At 34.4% G+C, this 20,147-nt stretch overlaps 1 protein-coding gene across 1 annotated transcript; it reads right to left on the reverse strand.

The window, feature by feature from the left end:
- Window positions 1-19,025: 19,025 nt before the first annotated feature.
- Window positions 19,026-19,953, reverse strand: LOC132626141 (uncharacterized). Its single transcript, XM_060340898.1, has 2 exons — window positions 19,700-19,953; window positions 19,026-19,514 (listed from the first exon to the last, which is right to left on the reverse strand). Exons 1-2 carry the CDS (start codon window positions 19,881-19,883, stop codon window positions 19,210-19,212), a joined length of 489 nt encoding a protein of 162 aa, XP_060196881.1. The 5' UTR covers window positions 19,884-19,953; the 3' UTR covers window positions 19,026-19,209.
- Window positions 19,954-20,147: the final 194 nt, after the last annotated feature.

Raw genomic sequence — 20,147 nt, forward strand, 5'->3', positions numbered from 1 at the left:
CTATTTGATGAATTATTTGCTACATGACTTACTTGACTTTACGTGATAATGACTTTACCTAGATATGTTCATGAGACTAACATCGTTTATACTTTATGTTTCTTTTATCTTATTCCTAAAAGAGAGTTGATTCGTGTTGACACTCGATGGCCGACCATCCTTACATCACAAGGTCAAAGACGTCATCGTTACCTGAACGTAGTTGGGTTGTTCAAGGAAATGAAATTACTATGTCTAATCCGGCCGCATCTATTCCAACTGGTGTAGAAAACATAGTGATCTCTAGCGATCCGCCCGAGACTTCCGAACACGGAATTGCTATTCAATGGGATGAACATATCGCCCGCCTGACTCAAGAAATTGAGAATCTACGTGGAGAACTAAATCGGGTTAGGGACTTGACCAATTTATCCATCACACTCCAAAATTCACCTCCTGAACCTAGAAATACTGCACCAGACCCACCTCGTTTCCCATCACTCGAATCTCCAGTTCCTGAGCATTTTCCTCCCCAAAACAATGCACCTACCAACAACAACTTACCTCCGATCACCCCCGCAAATCCACCAAATCTATCATCCGCCTATACTCCCCCACAAAGTCAACCACCCACTTACACTAGCTATACTCCTCCACAAAATCAACCACCCACTTACACTACCTATGCTACTCATAATCCACCACCCATCAACCCACCAAGTCAATCGCTAGTGCACACTCCCTATGTTCCTTTGCCCACCAACACTAATCCACTACCCACAACCACTCCTCTAAACCCACCAAATCAAACACCTACAAACACCACTTATAACACACCACCTCCGGTCCAAAACACTCCCATCGCCCAAACTTATCCAACCCAGCATATACACGGGGCACACTTTGTCACCCCTAATGCACAATGCGTTCCTCCGGTATATGCCGCAGAAACACAAGCCTTTACCAATCCCATAACGGTCAGGTTCCAACCCGAAGTAGATTAATACGAAGAAATGGAAAAGGATGCAAAGGCAGGGGCAGATAACATATTGCTAAAAGAGATCCACAGTCTCAAAGAAGCAATGAGAAACCTTCAAGTTGCTAGGGGAACCAAGAGTGTAGAATACGAAGATCTCTGTGTTCAACCTGACGTTGATTTACCCGTGGGCTACAAACCGCCGAAATTTGATACATTCAATGGAACAGGCGACCCTCATACACACTTAAGGGCTTATTGTGACAAACTGGTTGGAGTAGGTAGAGACCAGAACATAAGGATGAAGCTCTTCATAAGAAGCTTATCTGGCGAAGCACTTACTTGGTATACATAACAGGATGTCCGTAAATGGCGTGGTTGGAGCGATATGGCGCAAGACTTTATGGACAGATTCAGTTTTAACACCGACATCACACCAGATAGAGTCTACATGACTAAGTTAACCAAGAAATCAGCTGAGACATTCCGCGAGTATGCATTACGCTGGAGGTCAGAAGCGGCCAGAGTTCAACCTCCGATGAATGATAGGGAAATGACTGCTACCTTCATTGAATGCCAGGCTGGCATATTTTACGAGAAAATGATAGGTATGATGGGACAAAAATTCACAGAAGTTGTCCGAATGGGAGAAGCCTTAGAAGAAGGAATCAAATCGGGAAAAATTCAGGATCTTATTGCTTTACAAGCAATAAACAAAGCTATTCAATCTGGTTCTATCAACGGGGTTAAAAGGAAGAAAGAGGATGTCACTGCAGTCATGAACATCCAAAGGCATGAGCCGAGCCAAGCCATTCCATACTTTAGCCACCCACAACAACCTTTCTATCCTTACCACTACCCTGAACCCTACCAAGCTCCACGATCTCCTTACCCTGTCTACAACACCCAAGCTAACTACTACCAACCCCGAGCACCTCCACATCAAAACCCACGTCCGTATAAACCCAACCAAGCTCCAGCTTACCAAAATCGACCACATACTATACCTAGAGCCCGTCCAAGCCCTGACACCAAAAACACCCGTAATTACACTCAGATCGCTGAACCCTTGGCTCAACTATTCGAAAGAATGAAAGCAGCAGGCATAATACAACCGATTGAAGGGAAAATTCCCGAACCTATCCCAAAATGGTTTGATGGTTCCAAACACTGTGCATACCACTCTGGAGTTGTTGGGCACGCCACTGAAGATTGCTATGGGCTTAAAAACAAAATCGAAGTCCTGATTAAGGAAGGAGTAATCCAGCTCGCTGAAGCTAAGCCCAATGTGGTCAACAATCCTTTACCTGCTCACGGAGATGCCAAGATTTGAAGGAGTCCGGTGCGGAAAGGGTCATATCATCAACTTTTTTCGTTCCCGTGAACAATCCGAAGACAAACACACATGAAGATTACTGCTACAACTACTCACAACATCGAGACACCTACCACACGAGGTGCCGAACCAGGGGAGACTCTGAAGAATTGGACTTGTACTCCGTCCTCGATCCGTCGGGAGCCTTGGTAGCATGAACATGTAGTGAACTTGTTTTCTTTTATTGATGCTTGAACCTTACTCAAAATTTTGTTTGTTTTGCTTCACCTTGTGGAAGCTTGAATTGCAAAACTATGAATGCATTTCTGATTTTTCTTAATCATCTATTTTCTACTTTATTTATCAAAAACTGTCAACTCTACGATTGTGACATGAAATGTACGAATAGACAACACACATTCCGAGAGAGTAACAAAGAAACTAGGGGGACAAGACAAGATTCCACTCACAAGAATTGAAATAGCCGATAGGTGATAACATAAGCCTAAAAGCTAGCAATTCAAGAAGAAATCAAAGTACGACATTAGGTTAGACAACCTAGTTTGCAACCTTTCCTTTAGTTGCGAACTACGCTTGACCTGATTCCTCGGTGGATACGTAGGCAGCCCACATAGGGACTCGGTCATACTAGGTTAGAATTTTCCCATTGACATGCGTACGAACTACGTTCTGACCTGATTCTCATGGTGAGATACGTAGGCAGCCCACATGGGGTTCGGTTGTGCTATAACAGAAAAATAAAAAAAAAATCCTTATACAAGGAGAACTATGCTTAGCCTGATTCCCTCGGCGGGATTCGTAGACTATTAACATACAGATCCGTCACACCTAGATATAAAATCCAACAAATCTTTACCATTTATACAACAGAACTACGCTGACCTGATTCCCTTGGTGGGATACGTAGGCAATCCAAATTGGGTTCGGTCCCTTTATTAGAAAAATTTAAACCATTCTTATATACCTCATGAACTACATTCTGACCTGATTCCTTGGCGGATACGTAGGCAACCTATACAAGGTTCGGTCACACCACAACATAAGTTTAGCATACCCTTCTGAACCCAAAAACTGGGCATGTTTTGAAAAGATATAGACGAAAGAACGGTTGGACATCGACAAGATTAAGGCTATTAGACAGGAAGTATTATAGACCAATTGCTTTAGAAGTGTCACAATCTGAAGTTGGCAGAATATTTTACAACTTACATATATATACGTTTACATATATATCTTTCCTTACATACGTACATTTACATATACATATTTCACAACTTATATACGTATAGTTACACTTCCTTATACATATACTTACATACCTACCTTCCAAACCAAATACTTTCTTGCAATTGTTTTACTACTGTTCATCTACCGAGACTTGAACGGAGATCACAAGATCCAAACAAACAGGATGAATGGAGCGCCAATAAAGTCAAGCTTCGAGTCAACACGAATCAACTTCCCCCTCCCAAACTAAGAATTTTTCTTTGAGTGCAGGAACCTAAAATCGCGAGATCAACAGTCAAGTCTATCAATCATGCAGAAAAGCATCCTTTGGCTCATTGTGGCCTCGCCTCAAAAGCCATACAACTTTACTTCCAACCTTATCTTTTAATTTATTTTTATCACAATAATTTTATGACTTTATATACCTGTTTTGTAGGTTGACGAGATTGAAGGCGAATCAAATCAGGATTACGTGTCTTGAATTTGGCCTGTCACGATACCATCAACATCATAAGCCAGACAGCTATTCCACCACTTTACTCCATACTTTATCAATTACTTAATCATATACTTTACCAGCTTTAACCATTTTACTCTAAACTTTGCAGGAATCATTGTTAAGTCCCCGAAGACAACCGGAGACACATCATCAAATCTCCGAAGACAACCGGAGATGTTCATTCGAGTCTCTGAAGACAACCGGAGACAGATCATCAAGTCCCGAACACAACCGGGCATCACTTGGCTATACTGCCCCATATGCATAAGCCAGACGGCTACATCATCGCTCTACTCTACCAATTACTTTATCATTTACTTTACCAACTTTAACAACTTTACCCTGAACTTTACAGGCATTATCATTGAGCCTCCGAAGACAACCGGAGACATCATCCACTTTACAACTTTATCCTGGACTTTACGGGAATCATCATCAAATCTCTGAAGACAACCGGAGAGACATCATCAAGTCCCGAAGACAACCGGAGACATCGCATGGCCACACGGCCTCATACGCATAAGCCAGACGGCTACACTTTGACTTTACTCTCTACTTTATCATTTACTTTACCAACTTTAACAACTTTACCCTGAACTTTACAGGAATTATCATTGAGCCTCCGAAGACAACCAGAGACATCGTTTGGCTGTACAGCCTCATCAGCATATCATTGAGTCCCGACAACCATCGGAGACATCACACGGCGGCACAGCCTCACCTGCATAAGCCAAACGGCTATACACTTATTTTACTCCTTACTTCATTCCTTTATTTCATCATCTGCCTTACCACTTTAATGAATTTACCTTCAAATTCGCAGATATCATCTATCATCGAGTCCCGGAAGACAGCCGGAGACCTTATCACTATCATCTGCAAATGCAACTGGAAATATTATCACATCCTCAGCATACGCATCACACATTCATTCAAGTCCCTGAAGACAATCAGAGACAACATTAGCCACACGGCTTCACTTTCATTCCCACACTCATATTTACTATCATTTTACACTCTTTATAATTTTACACTTTCATCTTTATTACTAATTTTGACGTGAATTTCAGTTTTGGCAGAAAGTACAACCTGCAGGGACGCAACACAACGTGGAACTTTATCTTACGCAGTGAACTGGGGCAAATTTACTGAAGAGGAATACCAAACTCACAAGCAAAGGTCGCGAATCTACTCTCGAACTCGATTCCGCCTATGTCCGCAAACACGTGAAACGTAGGTTAATTTATTTTTCACATCCTCCGCTAAAATTCTACTAAATCTACTCTTTTTCACAACCTCATATTCCTTTCCACACCCCCAGTGTCTCCATAACTCAACACTGGGGCATCTTTGAAGAATTTATATCGCGCCTAGTAGAGTCCTACTTAAAGGTGTGTTGTGCATCACACTTATAATTAGGAGGCTATAAAAACGTGTTCCATTCTTGAACGTCTCGTCACTTGTCTACAACCCCCGCAGGATTGGAATCCACCAAAAACTTTCGAACTACACATGGTCTGATTCTCATACATCATCGAGATATGTAGATAACTCGAAATTGAGATTCGGCCATAATTTTCCATAATTCCCTCGGTCCTCATAATATTTTCCATCAAATTTCCTAAACAGTAATTTCTTACAAACTCATATTCGTCGGTCCAAACAAAATTGGCTACTACGTCAACTTCTTCGTCCGAATATTCTTACATCATCTCCGATCGAAGAGGGGCATCTGTTGACACCCAATTTTGTCCCTCCTTTATTTTTATTCACCCGGACGTCTAAATTTATTGACGAGCTAGATACTTTATTTTCACTGCTATTTATATTCGCTACTTTTATTTTAACATTACAAGTATTAATTTATCACAAATTTTAAATGTTCATCGTCATTTCACTTTCGGGTTTGGAATCGTTAAATTAATTACAAGACAACATTTTGTAAATCCTTACTTTCTATATACTAATTACTATTTATCTTCACATAATAAATATTGTACTAGTTACTAAATTAGAAGCCCGGAAATAATTAAAATAGCGGAGGAAGGACCAATATTTTCAGCAAATTAATGGCTTAAAATACAAATACAATATTACTTCCCTATCCAAATAAACAACCCACATTTTAATACCCAACCCACATTATATTAGTCCAAACACAATACCTGGTCCAGCCCATACCTTACCTGAACCGGCCCAACCCATTTCCCCTTCTCTTATTCCCTTCACTCCAACCCTAATCCCTTTCCCTCTTCAGCCGCCTCCTCTCTCCACTTCGCCGCTCCCCCTTCCCTTTCCTCTCGCTTTCTTTCCCTCTTCAGCCGCCTCCTCCCACTCACCCTTGTCCCCCACACGCCTCTGTCTCCTCACGTTCCTCTCCACTTCCCTGTTCCCCGCTCCTTCGTCTCTCTCATACGCTCCTCTTTCTCCTCATATTTTCCTATAAAAATCGGAAATGAACAAGATCAAGGGGACGGGAAAAAATTCCCTAGAGATCGAACAGAGATCTGGAACCAAAATTTCCCTATCAAACACCAATTTTAGTCAACAAAGACAACGAACAACGAACAACTACTCTATTTTACTTTCATTCTCTGTTGAAACTTTAGTTTTCCTTAATCGATTTCGAGTTTGTCGCGTTCGAGTAGATTCGACGACATCGACGCCTCAGTTCATTGCGCACAAAACAGGTGAACTTCGACACACTTATTGTTTTAGTCTTTAGTTTTTTTTTTTTTTTGTTTTAGTTGAAATCTTCGCCTATTCTGCTCTATTTTTTGGTGGCAGTTATGTAGTTTGCTTATCGTCATGTTATTTATTTGATGTTTGAGAGCTGTTTAGGATAGAATACTAATTGCTAAAACGAATTTGAAGGATGTATATTGTAACTTGGAGGTTCAGACTAAATTTCCAAGACTTAGAATCTAGATGAAGTCGAATATACATATGATATACAGTGGATTATCACGATAAGGAAAAGATATACATTTGATATACATCTGATGGTGTGTATAGCTTAGGTATATTACGTATATGATTAGAACAGGCCGACACTGAATCATCCATGCAATTGTCTTCCATCTGCAAGTTCGAGTTTTCTGTTTGTAAATGCTAGTACAAAATAGCAGCAGTGACATTGTTACTGTTAAGGGAGTGCTTAATATGACCAAATCCAGTTCTGTTTTAAGTCGATTAGTCCGCTAGTTGGATCTGAATATGTCTTTAGTTTATGGAGTGTGAGATTAGTATGTCCATTAGTTCATCCTCAGTCAAGTATATGTCTGTCTGTCGCTTGAACACTAGGCTTAGTATTTGAATACCTGTTATATGGTCTAAATGAGATTGAGATGCAGCCTATAATAAAACTTATGCACGAGTTACAGCCCTGCTTTTTTTTTAAGTTATCTGGATTTATCCGCATGTTTGATTAATCCTAGTAATGTTAATGAACTAAAACATACACAGCTGTTAAGTGTGTGGATTTGTATGTGTACAAGCTCAGAAATGTGTGATTAGCTATCCTAACTGAAATTCTTTCACTGCCTTCATTTAAAACATGTCCCTATGTTCCTTACTTGAATCTGCATTTTGGCTATATTGTTATGTAATTGTAGCTTAAAGAAATCATGGGTTGTCTGTGCAAACTCTGTAAAACTGTGATACATCTTAATGAACCCACTAGTTTTGTGTTTACAGTCCCATGTTTGCTTAAGCTATTACTGCCCTTTGTATGCCCAGTTCTGGAAAAGGTGTATTATTAATGAGACCTCTTTATTTACTAAGCTTAAAACTGCACCTTTTGATACTAAAAGACCTATCAGTTGGTTTAAAAGTGATAGAGACCTTATATGTTCCCTGTATGCATTTGTTTTCCTAAGTATGAAACTTGTGCTATTGGTTTACTGTTAGTTCAGATGAATCTGAACCCCCCAGAAAATGCTTAGAAGAACTCTAAAAGAATTCTAAGTCCAGTTTCAGTGTCTGAAAACTCTTGTCAGTGTTCTGCTAAACTGGGAAGGCTACTTAATGTGCTTTGTTTGATAAAAATGCAAGTTTTATGCCCCACGATCATTTTCTTGTTGAACTTAATTTTGCTTGCGCATTCAAGGACTTTGTATGAGTTAGAAGGTTATGTAATCTCGCATGATATTATGCCTTGGTCTTGTGAAGGTTAAGATCATTAGGTCTCACTAGTGTGACTAAAAAAGAATATCAAAGAATGCTGATATGGTTTATTTGCTGTATACTGATCTGGTAGTTTGATCTATTTTTCATTTTTTCTTTATCCTTTGGCAATACCTATATAGGATTCTTTACGTGTCAAATGACTTTTGAAACCTTGTTCTGAACTGCTGTCTATCCACAGTCAGTTGGCATTGTCAAAATTGCTCATTGTTGTACCTTTGTGACCCCGTTGTATCTTTCTGTACACCTGACATATATAAACTTGTATATTCAGTATATACATGAATACCACTCGTAAGGACTCAGAATTTTAAACCTCTATACTGTAAAATCCTTTGATCTGGGCATTATCTCCTCTTTTTTTTTTGCCGTATTGGGCTCCCTTTGCATCTATGTTTCAATTGACTTTATTTGGTTTGTGGTTGGCCATCTGGTACTTCGCCTGGGCATATTTTATTCTCTTTTTACCGCTGTAACATGCTTGGGTTTGGATATGTTTCTATCCTTATAAAGTTTGTTGTTTTAGATGAGCCTTAATAGGGATTTGTCTCATTCCACAAATACACTTTGGTGTACATAACATATATATACAATCTATGGAGTTGCTTTGAAATTTTGTATCTTTATACGTTTAATCTAATTGATCGTATATTAATCCTTTTCCTTTCATTTTATGCATGACCTTCGCATACGAGTCCGAGAGATTCGCCTTCCGCATTTGATGTTGGGCCAAGGCCCAACGAAGCAATCTTCTCCCTCTGTCCAGCCCCTTGTCTGCATCAAAATAGAAAGACATAAATTTTCTGGGCCAAAGCCCAATAAGCAGCAGCAGCCCACAGCAGCAACATATAAAATTTATTGGGCCTTAAGATGGACCAAATCCATTGCATCTTTTCTTTCTCTCTCTTCCTTATTTTTATTATCGTATTTTTATTTGCTTTGTATGACTAACCTTATCTCATTTTTATTAACTTTAGATGATTCCTAATGAATTAATAGATTAGTTTTAGTAACGGGTAATTAGTTTAAGAAAGATTAATAATCAACTCCATAAATTTTATTATCTTCTTTTATGTTAAAACTATTTATAACGTTTAATATTTATATTTATTCGGAATGATTGATTCGCAAAATGGCATGACTATATATTTTAAGTGAAAGGAATCATACTTTCATCATAAACGTTTCCAAACGTCACTAATACGCAAATATAAACTCAAGTATATTTTATAAACATTGCTTTCAAGATTCATCCAATTACACATATTTTAGCCGAAATTGGTTAAACAAAGAGTTATAAAAAATAGAAAGAAACTTATGGACTTTTTCATCTTATTTAAGAATATAAGTCTAGGCATTTTTACATCATAATATTCATATAACATCATTTTTATCTAAAGATCACATTTGACAAATCATTTTTTTTAAAAAAAGGGCTATTAATCATAAGCAAACCACTCTATTTTTTATGAATCTTATTTTTGGGATAATATTACTATATTTTCATTTTAGGCTTTAGCAATATCTTTAAGGTTCATTTAACATTTAGAATCTTCTATTATACAAATTATTATGTTTTCTACAAGTATTATTTTAAAACAACATTATTATACTTTCGTTTAAAATCTTAATAACATTTATAAAGTCGTATTTCAAAATAGCATTAAAAGTACTCTTTTATACAAAGTGTTATTATTTTACAAGTTCTATTTTAAATAGCATTCTTACATATTTATCTATAACTTTAGCCATACTTACAAAATTACTTTCTTTTTCTATAATACTATATTTACACCTAGCCTAATTAAATTTTAGTCCGGTCGGTTAACCATTGTTAATGGGTCTTAAAGGATGCCTAATACCTTCTCTTTAGACTAATTGAACCCTTACCTGGAATCTTAAGTTTCGCAGACCTTAAACAAAGTTAACTTTAAACATAACTTTAATAAACTTTAGGTGTCCTAATTCACCATAAATAATTAGGTGGCGACTCCTTAACAACAAACAAAACAGGAATCTCCAATACGTCATACTTCTAATTTAACCCTCCGGGGTTAAAAAATGGGGTGTGACAGCCACTGCATTGGGTTGTTAGGAATTGGGTTTTCCACCGTCGGAGGTGGTACGTGGTGGTGAGTTGGTTCTGGGGACTAAAATGCGTATCTTCTTCATCCCCTTCACTATCTTCATCATCGGTTGCCTCTGCATTATTAGATGGTTCATCGTCATCACTCTCTGATGTATCCACATAACTTGGACGATTAGCACTATATAAGAAAGGCCTTCTCCTACACAATAAAAAGCATATGTTAAATTCCAAATTCAAATATATATATATATATATATATATATATATATATATATATATATATATATATATAAAAGAACCTACACATATTGAGAATGAGCATGGTGTGGAGAATGATCAACTCCACCAAACTGAGAGGACTGCCCAACATCCACAGTTGGTACCACTGACGAGTTTTGATAATAATCAGCTGCACCGAACTGAGAATTGTTCTAATAATCAGCTCCATTAAACTGAGAGTTTTGATAATAATGAGCTGCTCCACTAAATTGAGATGATTACCCAATATTACTCGTATCAGGTCTATAACCCCTACAAAGATTTAAAAATGATTATTTACCAATACATACAATAAACACGTGCTACTGCACAAACTAATAATATAAAAATGCATATTTACCAAGTTTGATTAAATTGTTGGGTAAGATTTTCCAGCGGCACCTGGCCACTCAAAATGTCCCTGTAAGAACTAATATCTCCATAAGTGTTAACTTGACTAGGCTGTTCTTGCGGGACCTCTCGAGGTATCTTTTCAACATACATCTCAAGAACATTAATGGCGACTAAATGTTTATATTCTTCTGACGCATTCAAATAATCCCTCAAAGAATCATCATCATTGATATAATGCCTACCATAAAGCACTATACCGTGGGAAACTGATTGTGGATATCTCTGCCTGTTATAGAGATTTCATACTCATCTAGACTAGCATTCATTTTTTCATATATGTAAGTGACTAGTGATTCATAAGACATTTCAAGTGGACATTTAACATGAACGTTTGGTCTTTTATTGTAACGAACTGCACTATTGTCATCAAGAATAATACCATCCCAATGTAGTGAAACCTTAACTGGTGGAATATCTTGAGCCATTTTTTGTAGGAAGTTTGATTTTTTTTTTGAATGACTTAAGAGAGGTTTTTTTTAATGACTTAAGAGACTTAAACTTATGAAATAGATGACTTTTTACCCCGTCCAACATTCTTCTTAAATAGATTCATATTGACCCCTATTGCGCATTGAAATGTTGCGCAATAGTCACTATTTTCGTCATTTCATGCATTGTATTGTCAAATCGGTCCTTTATGTGTTATAAAAAAAACTGAAATTGGCCTGCATGATGTGTTGTTAAATCATGTTATATTGCGCATTGAAATGTTGCGTAATATGAATTAAATTCAAATAAAACGGTCAAAAAATGCAGCATTGTATTGTCAAATCGGTCTTTTATCGGTCCTTTATGTGTCATAAAAAAGCTGAAATTGGCATGCATGATGTGTTGTGAAATCATGTTATATTGCGCATTGAAATATTGCGTAATATGAATTAAATTCAAATAAAACGGTCAAAACATGCAGCATTGTATTGTCAAATCGGTCCTTTATGTGTCATAAAAAAGCTGAAATTGGCATGCATGATGTGCAGATTACACAATACAATAACAAAATAAAAAAGACATAAAAGAAAAAAATAACCTAATACAAAGCAGAGTAATTTTTTCTTTTCTATCTTTCTTGAACCAAAAAAATACTTTCATAGCTTTGGGTGTAAAACAAAAGAGATTAATCAAAATTGTATAAAATATGATACTTAAACCTAAATATAACAAGTTTTCAAACGTATTTTGTAGCACTTTACAACCCCTAAAACGACGATCCAAATGTATATGTATACTTGATGTAATGAGCCGATATTATTGTACACTAAAAAAAAATATTAAGTTCTATATAAAATATTTATATTCCGGTGTTTTCAAACGTGACTAATCCGGTCAAAGTACAGAAAAAAGCTTAATTTTGAGTTTGATTTCTAAAGAATAAAGGTTGGGGTAGGGGGGAAAGAGGGTTTCACGCATAGAATCTGTGCGTGAAAGGACCAAAGTGTAAATGTACACTTTGGCCCTTTCACGCACAAATTCTGTGCGTGAAGCCTACTTTAGTTCTTTTTTTTTAATGAGTTAGTTTGGTTCCAAAAAAAATTTTTTGGGTCAAAAAAGTTTCGGGCTCATATCTTAATTGAAACTATAAATAATAAAAGTATTAAAAATACCTGGAAAAAGTTAATAGAAAATTGTTTGATTCTTCAAATGATAATAATGAGATACAACATGGGATAGAGTGATGAGTTAAGATTATAATGACAAAGATGTATATATTGGCATTTGTAATTGGCCTACAGCCATCCTTTCTGTTATCTATACCAGTGTTTTAAAAGGCGGGGGCGTAAGGCGGGATGTTTTACATACGCCTCGAGGCACGGGGCGTAAGTCCCATGGGTATTTAATTTTTAGTATTTCTTAAAATAATAGAATTACAATAAATATTTTTAAATAGGTAAAAATTACATAAAAAAATAAAAGAAAACTGTAAATAAATGAAATATATATATATATATATATATATATATATATATGTGTGTGTGTGTGTGTGTGTGTGTGTGTGTGTGTGTGTGTGTGTGTGTGTGTGTGTGTGTGTGTGTGAGCGCGCGCATGCTTGATCCTCACAAAAAAATGATCAAAGCTCATTATACACCGCTTATAACTTGTAATTATATATAACATAATTTTACAAGTATAAACAATACAATGAAATAAAAGCTATTATGAAATGCAAAACAATTCTAACATTTGACTTTCAAACACGGAAAAAAACACAGTTTCTTAAAACACTATTACTATCATACTATTCATTTTATCTCCCTATAAGCAAATAATCAATAAAATTTATCAATATTACAATTAAAACATAACTTCTTCATGAACAAAAAATAAAATTATATGATAATTCTGATACATAGGACTTATGACCAATGACAAGTGAAAATGTACAATTCCGCTATGCGTTTTTTTTTTTTTTAAATAAGTGATATTCACCCTCACGACGTTCTCAAATAGTAAATATCCAATACTACGACTTGTTATATGAGTTACACCCAATCTTCTATTTCTATATATGAAAAACTATTAAGTATCATTATTTTGTTAAACAATTATGAGGGTGAATGATTTTAATTAAGAAATTTAAAATATAATTTGTGTAAGAACTGTTAGGCGAGCCCTGGGCGTTGGGCGTTAGGCGTGTTTAGGGCGTACGGTTGGGCGCTTAGGGCGTAAGCCTCATAGGAACTAAGCCCCGCACGTTAGCCCCAGGGCGTTTTGCCACTGCCCTGCCCCGAGGCGAGCCCCGGGGCGAGTCCTGACACTGCCTTTTAAAACAATGATCTATACTATATTAAAAGCGCGAATGGCCTTCGAAATATTGATTAAAATTTTTTCCCTTCACCAAAAGATTCTGCAATAGATAAAATTGTCATTTACTATTTTTCTAATATTTAAAAATTTAAAATCAATTATATAAATATTTGAGAGTTTGAAATCAATTAAGATTATACCATATATAACTCCGTTTCTATTTGAACTATAATACTTTGTCATATAACGTAATTGTAATACCTTCCATGTTAGTTTTTTTTTTTAAATAAATCGATTAATATTTTCAAAATTGTGGCATACGGACAACAACACAATTGTGTCCAAATATAGGTATATAGGCTCGTATGCTTCTTTCCCTAAATATTTCAAATGTTTTTATTAGTTACCATTATTTTCATTGTGAAGAGAAAATTAACACTTTTCTTCAAAGAAAGTTATAAAAGTAAATTTAAGGACATTTGCCTAATATTTAAGATTTTAAATTTTCAATGATTTTATATTAGATGAAAATGTAATTACTATTTTTTTTATGATCTCATTATTTCAGTTACTATTATGCGTAATATGACTTTTGGGTGGACTTCTAATACTAAGCAAGTTCTAATCTATTAGCTATGTATTGACCGAATTTTTCTAAAACTTTTTCCAGTAATTTAAACAAAAATATGTAGCCTATTTTGGTAAGAATTGTACTTAAAATGGAAAAAAGAATCTGAGGTAAACACGGCATCTCTAATGTCAATATTTCAAAAGGATGCTATGGAAAATATTTTCCTCAAATTATTATTTCCCTAATATTTATTTTTTTATATTCAAAATTATTTAGTACTTTAAAATCCATATAGGTTTAGGAGTCCTTTTATTTGTCATTAAATTAGTTAACCATCAATACGCCTAAACGGCTGAAACCTTGAACTCCTTCTAAGTTCATGAGTATTATTTCTTGGTTATAAAATTGCTAATGTTCTAAAGCCATAACAATCTCTCATGAATAAGAATTCTTATAACCACCTCTTACCATTATAAAAACGTTAAATGTGCCTAGCTATTTGCCGCTCGATTATGCTACTCATATGCTGTTTTAGCTTTGAATTTTGTATCGATTTGCAATTCGATTCACAATCTTTTACTTTTTTTGGGTAGAAAAAATGCTAAGAAAGATTTTTGCGGCGATTCTGAAGCGGAAGAGAGCTGCGAATAGCCTCATCGTAGACGAGGCGATCAACGGTCTTACACTCTGCTATTATGGATAAACTTCAGCTTTTCCGTGGAGATACAATTCTCATCAAGGTTTTCAATTTAATCTTCTAACTGAAATTCTCTATATTGTACTGATTGTGTTTTTTTTTTATATATAAATATTTACAGAATTTATGATCATTATTTAGTAATATTTTGATGATAACTAGGGTTACGATTTGAACTATTTAATTGCGTAGCGTTTGAATTATTTAATGGCTTAGCGTTTGAACTATTTAATTGCTTATTTGTTGTTTGCTTAGGTTTTCAGTACCTATTTTGTTGTTTTTAGGTGTGTAAATTAGCATAAACCTCTTGTCGGGTAAGTTTCAAACTGACAGGTAGTTTACATAATAAATTTCATAGTTAATTGTATACTTGTTGCATATTTTACGGTTTATTTTCGGTAAGCATGCTTAAAGTTTTTCTTCTTTGTATCGTGTGATGCTCTTCAGTTATGTCTTTCTATTTTCTAACGAAAAACATGTATATTATAATCACCTTGTCAAAACCAGAGCCATTGACTTAAACTATGCAGTACTTTACAAGTCCTTTGAAAACTGGTTAAATGTTATTGATTCTACTGTATTTGAAATTTCACATTCATTATTCAGAATGAAGGTGACTACTAGGATGGAATGAGGCAAGTGTGAAAGACCATTTAGCTCTTTCTGGCTTTTGAGTTACTTGTTTTTGTTTGATTTTCATGAACAGGAAATAGGAAGTATAGGAAAAAGTTTTCTTTTAGGAGTTTAGGAAAAATTTACTGTATAGAATGGATAAATAAATAGCGTGAATTGTTCTTTCATTGTTATAGTTCATTTTAAATGAGACAATCAAATATATTGTAGTTGTTACAACTGTTATATTTAATTTACAAAAAGAGTTTTGAATTTCATTTTTCTTTGTAGAAATCAAAGAAAAATTATTGTATTTCGTTTAACATCAAGTACTTTTTTTCAACAATTTATTCTTCTTTTACACATTTTATATTGATTGACGCGATATACACGGGCAAAACATGTACATTAAACTAGTACTTATAAATATCGACACATCTACATAGTTCAACTTGTATAGCTAGCAATTGACTGAAGCAACAGTTGAACTTTGACTAACCTTATTACGAGATTTTTCCAAGTGAACAAATGTTGACATTTTGAGTGAGGAAAACAAAATATTGATTGAACCCTCTACCTTGATAAATGGAGGACATTTGTATACGTTAAACGTTCTGCAAGGGATTGTTTTTATTTCATAAAAAAAAGGTTATTTAAAATAATAGTAATTATGCTTTTGAGATATTGGTGACTTTAAAAAGTTCTAGTGATACAAAATGTTTAAATAAATTGTGTAGATAGGGAATAGGAATAATTATTTGATGTAACAAAATAGGAATAATTATTTGATGTAGCTTCTCCTTCTTCAATCATGATTCTCCTTCTCTCTTCCATTTCCTTTTTCAACTATGTTTCATTTCCTTCTTCCGCTAAATCCTAATCCCCAACTTCTTCTCAACAACGGCTATCATTGTTAACTTTTTGTTTTCCACTAAACCCTTAATTATTTGTGTTTTCATTAATTGATATGTATGTAATTTATGTATTTGAACCAGTGATGCATATGTTTGCATGTTTTTGTGTATTTGAACCAGTGATTAATTATTTATCGAATACACATACTTTCGATTCTGTATATGAATGTTTTATGTACTGATGTATTTGAAATAGTGACGTATTTTGTTGTATGTATTTTTGTATTTGAAATAATGATCAACTGGAAATAAAATACATAGTCATTTAAATTCATTTATAAATGTTTCTATGTATTTGTGTATTTGAGCCAGTGATGCATATGTTTGCATGTTTTTGTGTATTTGAATCAATGAGTGACGTATTTTGTTTGTATGTATTTGTGTATTTGAAATAGTGATGAGCTGCGAATCAAATACACAATCATTTAAATTCGTTTATGAATGTTTGAATGTATTTGAATTTTTCAATAAAAACTTAAATACAATTATTTTTTAAGTGTTTTTGAAGTTATAAATCATGCATTTTTTGAATTATCGGTTGAATGATCAGTCTATGTTTTTGTGTTTCCTTCTATTATTAATGTTTTTGAAATTTGAATTTAGTTACAAAAAGAAGGGAAGGGGGAAGGAAAATCATGATTGGAGAAAGAAATGGAAGCTAAAATTATGGAACCAAATTTACCTTATCAAAATAAGGAAAGAGAGAAAGATATTAAAAAAATATATTATTCTTTCTATTAATAAACACCACCGTTAATGTCTATATTTAAGAGATTTGGTTATTGTTTGCCAATTAGTTATGTATTTGAAGACCTTCAAATACGCGCGTCCAAAAACATAAACTAATGGAATGGTAGCTACATATCGTAATATTGAAAAAGGTAGCTACTAATGGTAAGAATCTATAATAAGCTAGTTATTTCTGTAAGTTTACCTAGAAAATAAAAGTCAAATATGGATATTAAAATTGTAAAATCCACCCAAGATATATACTCTACACACTATCCGGTATTCCGTTATGTTTTTCTAGTGTTTCTCCTATCTTTCATGAATTCGTTGCTACGTCAAGCTTATATTTAGTAGGCGTTTGGCCACAAGAATTATTCACTTTATTTCGAAATTTTTTTTCACTTTTTAGCGTTTGGTCATAAGAATTTCGAATACAACTTGAAGTTGTATTCCAGAATATCAAAAACTTCAAAAACTTATTTTTTCAAAAAATTTCACTTTTTTCACTTTTTTTCAACTACATTTTACTAAAAATTATGATCAAACACAACTTCAACTTTAAAATTTCAAAAAAAGTAAAAAAATAAAATTGATTTCTATGGACAAACGGGCCCTCAATGTCCCAGTCTTGGCTGCACTATGCTATACAAATTGATCTCTAAGGTTATCACTAAGAGAATGCAATGTGTAATGGACTACTTAGTTGATAGCAACTAGTCAGCTTTTGTCCCAAGGAGGATAATAACTGACAACATCCTGTTGTATTATTTAGATTCAAAGAAAAATCTGATTTAATTGAAATGAAAAAAGAAAAAGATTCTCTGATTACTTAGTCAAATTGACTCTAAAAATTAGTCAAATTCTTCACTGATAGAAACTAAAATGAAGAATTTGACTTATAGAACAAGTACAATAAAAAATCAAATAGAAAAAATTACAAAAAAAAAGAAAGAAAGTAACTCCAGAAATAGTCTGGCCAAATCTTTTCTTTTGTCGATCCGACATCTCTATTTTTGGCAAGTAGGGACCAAAGATAAGGACGGCTGCTACACTATTTCCATTTTCAAAGATGGCTGCTGCACTATAGTTGTCATGTACGGTCTTCCCCCCAATTACCCACAATATGACATCACTGTTTTTAGTCTATTACTTCCTTCATTTTAATTTAGTGAACTGTAAATCATTTCATAACGTAAATTTATTTTTAAATTAAGAAAGATATTATTTATTTTGACACGGATTAAAAATTAAATAGGTTCACATAAATTGAAACAAAGAGAGTATATATATCCTTCTCTTAAAATTTAAAAGGTTTTTTTCCTTCTATTTATAATTCGTTTCATTCTAATTTATGTGACACCGTTTGATTAGCCATAATTTTTTTAAAAAAAAATACATATTTTTAACATTTGTGATCTATAAACTGTAAACATTTGTGTGACTATAAACTATATCATTAAAGATACAAGATAATTTAAAGTTAAAATCTTAACCCCCCCACCCAAACTTCTCCCCGTCCCACCCATCCTACTTTATGGAATTACACTGAATACATTTTTGTTGTTGTAAAGCTAACAAATTTTTTGAGACTAACTAAATAGAAAAACGTGTCACATGAATTGAAACGAGGGAATACTTTCTCAAGCTCCAAGCAATCACTGAAAAATCAGAATGTATCGAGTTTGTGGTTTTTAATAATTAATCCTAATATCTTATGTGATTGTTTTTATTGTTCACAGAAATTTTCATATTTAACTATAATATATTTCGTAGCCATATGTACTCTGTGTTGTAATGTACTTTAGCAAGACAGATCTGATCCATTAATTCTTTAGTAGGACACATGTCACAAATCCAGCATATCACCGGAGGAACCGGAGGAATCTATCATTGGAGGGGAGCCTCGTCCCACATTGTAATCCGCTTTCTCATTTTCCCCTACCCACTATGTAATTAAAATAAAAATAAAAAAAGAGAGAGATTAATTGCCGGGCGCAGTTGGAGACGTGCTACCTTTGGCCTCAATTAGACGACGGTTAGTAAGAATCTTCCGACTTCCATAATGAATAATTCCGGTTGGAATTGATGGAACAGTACTGGTTGGAATTGATGGAATAGTACTCATAAAATTGCGAGTTCCCCTCCTTGAAACAGTGATGCTAGGTGATGAAACCATTATCACTTGATTATCTTCTTCTTCTTCAACATCATCACAATCTATCATCCTTGCTGGTTCATTCATATCTATTTCCCTTCTTGCCCTTTCTTGTCCCTCATCATTTCTCCCTGCAAAAAATAAAATAAAATAACTTTTTAAGCCAAACATGCTTTAAAAAAAAAAAAACATTTGGGTGATTTATTTTCTTGTTCATGTATTGCTAACGGTTCAGCTGAATCTAGTATATGTATATATGTTAATTGTGTGAAAACTAATAAAAAATTTCAACTTTTTAAAAAAATTGAACCCTTACTGGTTGGAGTTGATGGAATAACACTGATGATATCACGAGTTCCATCTTTACTGGTTGGAGCTGATGAAATAGTGCTAGTGAAGCTGTTTTCAACCAGCATTCTGCTTGCTACTTCTGGGACATAACAAGTAACAGCACCAAGGAACAATATTGAAATGAATAAAGCAAGGAAAGAAGGAGCCATCTTTTTTTGTTGAGATATAATTTTAATTGAGTTTAAAAGCTATTTATAGAATACAAGGGCTCCTGAAGGTGTATTGTTGTGGTTCCTCGATGACAGTGGTTCCGCAAACGTATCCATCTTTTCTTTTTCTTCGTATGGCTGTCGACATGGGCGGTGCTAGTGTAGTTCAGATTTGTAATCTATATCTATAGTACAAAATAAAATTAGAATATCATTTTTTTTCTCAATTTTTTTGACATTTTTCTTAATTTTTTCTATTTATAT

Source organism: Lycium barbarum, chromosome 2 (assembly GCF_019175385.1).
Source record: "Lycium barbarum isolate Lr01 chromosome 2, ASM1917538v2, whole genome shotgun sequence".
Classification (NCBI taxonomy): Eukaryota; Viridiplantae; Streptophyta; class Magnoliopsida; order Solanales; family Solanaceae; genus Lycium; species Lycium barbarum.

What these genes read in the sequence shown, in the direction of transcription:
- LOC132626141 (XM_060340898.1), bottom strand. Translation starts at nt 19,883, where the DNA reads ATGGCTCCTTCTTTCCTTGCTTTATTCATTTCAATATTGTTCCTTGGT. An exon ending in TATTCCATCAACTCCAACCA is followed by an intron (nt 19,515 to 19,699) that starts GTAAGGGTTCAA and finishes TATTTTTTGCAG; the next exon opens with GGAGAAATGATGAGGGACAA.